General features: G+C 36.6%; 1 protein-coding gene across 1 annotated transcript in view; it reads right to left on the bottom strand.

The window, feature by feature from the left end:
- The window catches only part of LOC124386971 (protein sax-3-like), a 14,096-nt gene extending 7,489 nt beyond the window's left edge, over nucleotides 1–6,607 (bottom strand). The window contains exons 1-3 of the mRNA XM_046851049.1: nucleotides 6,529–6,607; nucleotides 5,870–6,127; nucleotides 5,479–5,748 (exon numbers count right to left, since the gene is read on the bottom strand). Coding sequence (XP_046707005.1) covers nucleotides 5,479–5,748; nucleotides 5,870–6,127; nucleotides 6,529–6,607 — 607 coding nt within the window. The remainder of the gene's footprint in view (nucleotides 1–5,478; nucleotides 5,749–5,869; nucleotides 6,128–6,528) is intronic.
- Between the last annotated feature and the right edge of the window lie 1,047 nt (nucleotides 6,608–7,654).

Below are 7,654 nucleotides of genomic sequence, written 5' to 3'. Positions count from 1 at the left end.
TTCTTTAAGAAGTCCTTGTAGGATTTCATTCTGAATACAATTACAAATGTACACTAAATTCCCTAAAACCATTTACAGCTTTGGGGGTTGAATAATTTTGAACACAACTGTACATAAACTATATTGGCAAAAGTATTGGGACACCTGACCCTTCCTGCTATATGTAGTTCTTTTCCAAACTGTTACCACAAAGCTGGAGGCACTCAACTGTACAGGACGTCTTTAGATGTGCTATAATACAATTTTGCATTCACTTGAACTTGGAAACCCAAAACTGTTCTAGAATGACAACACAAAGTGAGCTTCTTGAAGATCTGATTTACATGCTTTAGAGAGGAAGATCTTGAGTGGTCTGCTATAGAACTCTGATCTCATCGCTACTGAACACCTTTGTGATGAATTGAAACACTGACTGCACCCCAGGTCTCCTCACCTACATTAGTACTTGCCTTTCATTACACTCTTGTGGCTGATGATTATTACTGAGATGTTACTACACCTTGGTGAAAAAAGAGGTTACTAATTGGACATGATTTGAAAAGGCACACACACCTCTCTACAGAAGAATTGACCGCTGAAAATGTATATCTGAAAATGCAAAAAACCAAGCCATGAGCTTAAAGGAGCCGCCTGCAGAGCTCACAGACAGGATTGTTACAAGACACAGATCTGGACATAGCTACAAAAAAATTGTTGCTGCACTGAAGATTTCAAAGAGCAAAATTACCTCCATAATTCTCAAATCTAAGAAGTGTGGTACAACCAGACTCTGACAATTATGTGTGGAGATTCAAGAAGGACATTTGGAGACTCTCCTCAAACAAATTCCATGTAAGCCTGCTTGGAGTCAACAAGTGCCTGAAACACTCTCAGACTAAGTGGAAACAGACTTTCTGGTTTAACGAAACCAAGATTGAACTGTTTGGCCTCAATTCTAAACGTAATGTCTGAAGGAAATCAGGAATCACTCATCACCTGCCCACAACCATACCAAAAGTAAAGCAAGATGGTGGTAGAATCATGCTGTCGAGGTGTTTCTGGGCCTCAGGGACTGGTCAACTGGTCATGGTTAAGGGAAATCTGAATAGAGCTATGTACAGAGATATCCTTCAATAAAACCTGTTCCACAGTAGACCTGAAGATGCTGAAGATTCCTACATGACAATGACCTTATCCTAGAGTGGCCCAGCCAAAGCCCTGACTTAAACCCTACTGAACATCTCTGGGGAGACCTGAAAGTGGGTGTCCACTGACTTAAGAGGATTTGCCATGAAGAATAGCAAAAGAATAATAATAATATAATAATAATTCCTGATTGTTCATCTTTAGAAATATTCTCAGCAAACAGAAAAAAGTGTAAAGATGCAAAATAATGCTAGAAATAACTGTGACTATAATCTGATTATACTTTTAACATAAATAGAAAACCATAATTCTGACCTGCACATTCTCTCTCATCACATGTCTGCATGCACACACACATTTCTCTAACTGGAACCTCAGTCTTTTTACACTTGCACTCATTTGGTTTCCATTTTACCTCACATCAAAGTTGCTCAGCCGTGCTCACACTGTCCCTTTATTCTCAATAACAACATCACTTACATAAGAGTTCTCTTTATATAGGTGTGTAAATATTATTATACTGTGACTCTGCTCACATGTTGTGTGTTCAGTGTTGTACAGAATCACTTAACAGAAAGTCTCTTACTCACCAGTAACTTTTAGTGAAAGTGCATCACTGTACTGGGTGTAGTAAACTGGGTTTCCTCTTCCAGCTCTGCACTTGTACTGACCTCCATCAGAGACACTAACTGATCCGATTGAGTAGTGATTTTCTTTACTCTCATTGTCACGTCTCTGTGTATGTTTTCTCCAGTAAAACTTCCATCCTTCAGACTGCAGATTCAGTGTGCAGTTCAGAGTCACTGAGTTTCCTGTCAGAACTTCTTGAAGGTTTGATGTGAGTACAGGTTTAGGTTTTCCTGCAAGAAAAAAACAGTAACAGAAGGTCAGAGTTTGAAATACAGTAATCACTCGCCTATCGCGAGGGTTACATTTCAGACCCTCCTCTGCGATAGGCGAAAATCCATGATAGGTGAAGTTACAACCTAATGTGTATACAGTACAGTACATCATAAGTATCTTATGTATATCTTAAGGCTTTATAAACCGTCCCCACACTCTTATAAACCTTTCCTCTGCCCTTCAACACTTTCAATATTCCAATTTTCATATTATTCATATTATAAAATTCTATATGGGTACTCACCAGTGGATATTTTTTATATTTTTATATTGTTTTTTATCTTTTGTTTAACAAAATAGCTAAAAGAGGATTATAATAGCTATATCAAATTAAAATGACTATGATCAGAGTTATGGTCAAATAATAACTGCTGTGTAATTATATGTCTGTTTTCTTTATAACATTTTTAAATCTAAAGAATAAAATAATTTGGTTATTTATTAGTTATTTAGGAAAAAGTGAGACCAACAGTAACAGTCTGTAGACTCAGTCTACCTTATTCATATTAAAACCATCAAATCCTTCATTATTTTTGGAATGTGTGAAAATACCACAGCATATTGCATCCTGTAATTACAGTACATATGTGTAGCTTAAATGTAGTCATGATGAAGCAGCATAATTTGTTATGTAGTCTTGTCTCGTGGGGAAGACTTGCTATGATTCCAAACATTCCTCAGCACAGTAACTCCACATTCCATAATTCTCACTAAAACATTCATCTCTAAAAAGTTGCATATGGCTCTAAGTACATCTCTATCAGAGCACATCCTTATGCCAGTCTTCACATGGTCTGGAAGTCAGTAGGTGAGTCAATACAAAACAATAAATTAACAAATAAAACATCATGTAGTTATGACCAAAAAATGACCATATAAACGGGTCATATAATGAAGGGAGAAAGTGGATGCAGGTTTAAAAAAAATGTAATTTAAAGTCCATCAGGGCAACAGTGTGAACCCTTTTCATGGCTGAAAAGTTACGTGAACTCATGAAACAGACATACAGAACAGTAACATGTTTGATGTAGTCAGTGTGCTATAAAGATGTTCAGTAAAAATGGCAGCATCAAATTTACTGTAACAAACATGAAATGAGCAAATGAACACATCTATATTTACTCTTTAACTTATAACCCAGCCATTAGGGTTGCATAAGCCAGTGCACTCTCAGTGCCGGTCCCAAGCCCGGATAAATGGGGAGGGTAAAACGTGCCAAATCAAATATGCAGATCACGAACCAGAATTGAATACCGACACAAAATGACACAAAATGCGCCAGTTAATTGTGTGCATCATAATAGATTCAACTTCTTTTTTACTATTGATTTATTTCTGAATAACTGTGTTTGATATCATGATTTCTTGACTATTGATCTTTAGAAACAATGAGTCTTAGCGAAACTAAAGGTAAAAGATTCACACTCACAAGGAATAACTGACAATCAATTAATTAAACTGATGAGAGGAATAAAAAAATACAAAGAAATAAATAAAATACTAGAAACATCTCTGCCATACACATCCTTTTTTAACACCACACACATGTACACAAACCTTTGTGTTTTGCCTAAACATCAATTATATTAGGTTGTGTGTCAATAACTTTTCTAAACTACAGGGAATGCAGAATTATTAGGCAAGTTGTATTTTTGAGGATTAATTTTATTTGAGGATTTAATTTGAACAACAACCATGTTCTCAATGAACACAAAAAACTCATTAATATCAAAGCTGAATATTTTTGGAAGTAGTTTTTAGTTTTAGCTATTTTAGGGGGATATCTGTGTGTGCAGGTGACTATTACTGTGCATAATTATTAGGCAACTTAACAAAAAACAAATTTATACCCATTTCAATTATTTATTTTTACCAGTGAAACCAATATAACATCTCAACATTCACAAATATACATTTCTGACATTCAAAAACCAAACAAAAACAAATCAGTGACCAATATAGCCACCTTTCTTTGCAAGGACACTCAAAAGCCTGCCATCCATGGATTCTGTCAGTGTTTTGATCTGTTCACCATCAACATTGCGTGCAGCAGCAACCACAGCCTCCCAGACACTGTTCAGAGAGGTGTACTGTTTTCCCTCCTTGTAAATCGCACATTTGATGATGGACCACAGGTTCTCAATGGGGTTCAGATCAGGTGAACAAGGAGGCCATATCATTAGATTTTCTTCTTTTATACCCTTTCTTGCCAGCCACGCTGTGGAGTACTTGGACGTGTGTGATGGAGCATTGTCCTGCATGAAAATCATGTTTTTCTTGAAGGATGCAGACTTCTTCCTGTACCACTGCTTGAAGAAGGTGTCTTCCAGAAACTGGCAGTAGGACTGGGAGTTCAGCTTGACTCCATCCTCAACCCGAAAAGGCCCCACAAGCTCATCTTTGATGATACCAGCCCAAACCAGTACTCCACCTCCACCTTGCTGGCGTCTGAGTCGGACTGGAGCTCTCTGCCCTTTACCAATCCAGCCACGGGCCCATCCATCTGGCCCATCAAGACTCACTCTCATTTCATCAGTCCATAAAACCTTAGAAAAATCAGTCTTGAGATATTTCTTGGCCCAGTCTTGACGTTTCAGCTTGTGTGTCTTGTTCAGTGGTGGTCGACTTTCTGCCTTTCTTACCTTGGCCATGTCTCTGAGTATTGCACACCTTGTGCTTTTGGGCACTCAGTGATGTTGCAGCTCTGAAATATGGCCAAACTGGTGGCAAGTGGCATCTTGGCAGCTGCACGCTTGACTTTTCTCAGTTCACGGGCAGTTATTTTGCGCCTTGGTTTTCCACACGCTTCTTGCGACCCTGTTGACTATTTTGAATGAAACGCTTGATTGTTCGATGATCACGCTTCAGAAGCTTGGCTATTTTAAGACTGCTGCATCCCTCTGCAATATATCTCACTATTTTTGACTTTTCTGAGCCTGTCAAGTCCTTCTTTTGACCCATTTTGCCAAAGGAAAGGAAGTTGCCTAATAATTATGCACACCTGATATAGGGTGTTGATGTCATTAGACCACACCCCTTCTCATTACAGAGATGCACATCACCTAATATGCTTAATTGGTAGTAGGCTTTCCAGCCTATACAGCTTGGAGTAAGACAACATGCATAACGAGGATGATGTGGTCAAAATACTCATTTGCCTAATAATTCTGCACTCCCTGTATGGTGGAAATGTTTAATTAGAATTTTATAAAACAGGTTAGAAATTATTATATAGTGTAACTTAATAGAGAAGAGAAACTGGCAAGGCAATAGGTGTGTGTGTGTGTGTGTGTGTGTGTGTGTGTGTGTGTGTGCATGTAGGATAATTGAATATTTTATCATTGAGCTAAAATGCTGTAGTCGCCTGTAATAAAGTTCTCTGTCACGTGTAAAAAATCCATGTAGACACTAAAAATAGAACTGATAATATGTGATATAAAACACACTCACCTGCTACAGTCAGTGTAACTGCATCACTGCTCTGTGTGTATTGTGGGTCTGATGATTGAGTTCCTTTACAGCTATAAGGACCTTTATTAGAGTCTTTAACATCAGTGATTGTGTAGGTCTTCTCTCCTGCAGCAGCTCTGATTTCTTTATTATTTCTATTCCAGTGATACGTCCAGGATCCTCCAGTCTGTATGTCACATGTGAGAGTGACAGTTTCCCCAATGAACACATTCACAGCTGGGTGTATTTTCACTACAGGTTTTGGTCTCGCTATGCAAAAATAATAAATACATCAGTAAATCTAAACATTAATTAAGTATATGATGTAATTACAATAATTATCAAATTATTATAATTTTTATAGACTTGAAATGTAGAAAACATGACGTACCTTTAACTGTAACTGTAGCTGCAGCACTGAACTCTGACTCGTAGTTTCCCCTGAGTGCTTTGCAGTAGTATGTTGTTTGTCCTTCATTAGAGATTATCACACTGAGTGGGTTGGTATTTTGGGCTTCAGGTGATTTCCAGTAACCTTTATACCAGGAAAAGCTCCATCCAGTAGACTGCAGATTACAGTTCAGTGTAACTGTGTCTCCAGTGTAGATGAAGCTCTGAGGATTCACACTCACAGTCGGTTTGGGTTTTACTGTTGATATGAAATTATAAAGAAATCAGAGCTGCTTTTATTTTTGCACCATGTGTTTCATTTATCAAATCTCTCTCTTTTATGAACAAATGCATTTTTAAATTAAAATATAAAGTAAATATTAAATGGAACACAAGATGCCAAAATACACATATCTTTAATAGAAGAGATAAAGGGAATGTTTTCAAATGGTCTTTTTAAAACACTTTATGTTTTGCCTACAAAGCAATAACAGTTTTCTTTCCACCTCAAAGAAGATCACTAAAATAATATGAACACAGTAGACTACATTGGGGGTCTGAGTAACAGTCTATATTTCACAGTCTACCTTTATTACCTGAAACAGTAACAGAAGGTCAGAGTTTGAAATACAGTAATCACTCGCCTATCGCGAGGGTTACATTTCAGACCCTCCTCTGCGATAGGCGAAAATCCATGATAGGTGAAGTTACAACCTAATGTGTATACAGTACAGTACATCATAAGTATCTTATGTATATCTTAAGGCTTTATAAACCGTCCCCACACTCTTATAAACCTTTCCTCTGCCCTTCAACACTTTCAATATTCCAATTTTATTATTATTCATATTATAAAATTCTATATGGGTTCTCACCAGTGGATATTTTTATATATTTTTTATATTGTTTTTTATCTTTTGTTTAACAAAATAGCTAAAAGAGGATTATAATAGCTATATCAAATTAAAATGACTATGATCAGAGTTATGGTCAAATAATAACTGCTGTGTAATTATATGTCTGTTTTCTTTATAACATTTTTAAATCTAAAGAATAAAATAATTTGGTTATTTATTAGTTATTTAGGAAAAAGTGAGACCAACAGTAACAGTCTGTATATCTCAGTCTACCGTATTCATATTAAAACCATCAAATCCTTCATTATTTTTGGAATGTGTGAAAATACCACACAGCATATTGCATCCTGTAATTACAGTACATATGTGTAGCTTAAATGTAGTCATGATGAAGCAGCATAATTTGTTATGTAGTCTTGTCTCGTGGGGAAGACTTGCTATGATTCCAAACATTCCACAGCACAGTAACTCCACATTCCATAATTCTCACTAAAACATTCATCTCTAAAAAGTTGCATATGGCTCTAAGTACATCTCTATCAGAACACATCCTTATGCCAGTCTTCACATGGTCTGGAAGTCAGTAGGTGAGTCAATACAAAACAATAAATTAACAAATAAAACATCATGTAGTTATGACCAAAAAATGACCATATAAACGTGTCACATAATGAGAGGAGAAAGTGGACGCATGTTTAAAAATGTAATTTAAAGTCCATCAAGGCAACAGTGTGAACCCTTTTCATGGCTGAAAAGTTACGTGAACTCATGAAACAGACATACAGAACAGTAACATGTTTGATGTAGTCAGTGTGCTATAAAGATGTTCAGTAAAAATGGCAGCATCAAATTTACTGTAACAAACATGAAATGAGCAAATGAACACATCTATATTTACTCTTTAACTTATAACCCAGCCATTAGGGTTG

The sequence above is a fragment of the Silurus meridionalis genome, chromosome 6, assembly GCF_014805685.1.
Source record: "Silurus meridionalis isolate SWU-2019-XX chromosome 6, ASM1480568v1, whole genome shotgun sequence".
NCBI lineage: Eukaryota > Metazoa > Chordata > Actinopteri > Siluriformes > Siluridae > Silurus > Silurus meridionalis.
The sequence above is the reverse complement of the archived record's forward strand: the minus strand, read 5'-3'. Positions and strand labels throughout refer to the sequence as shown.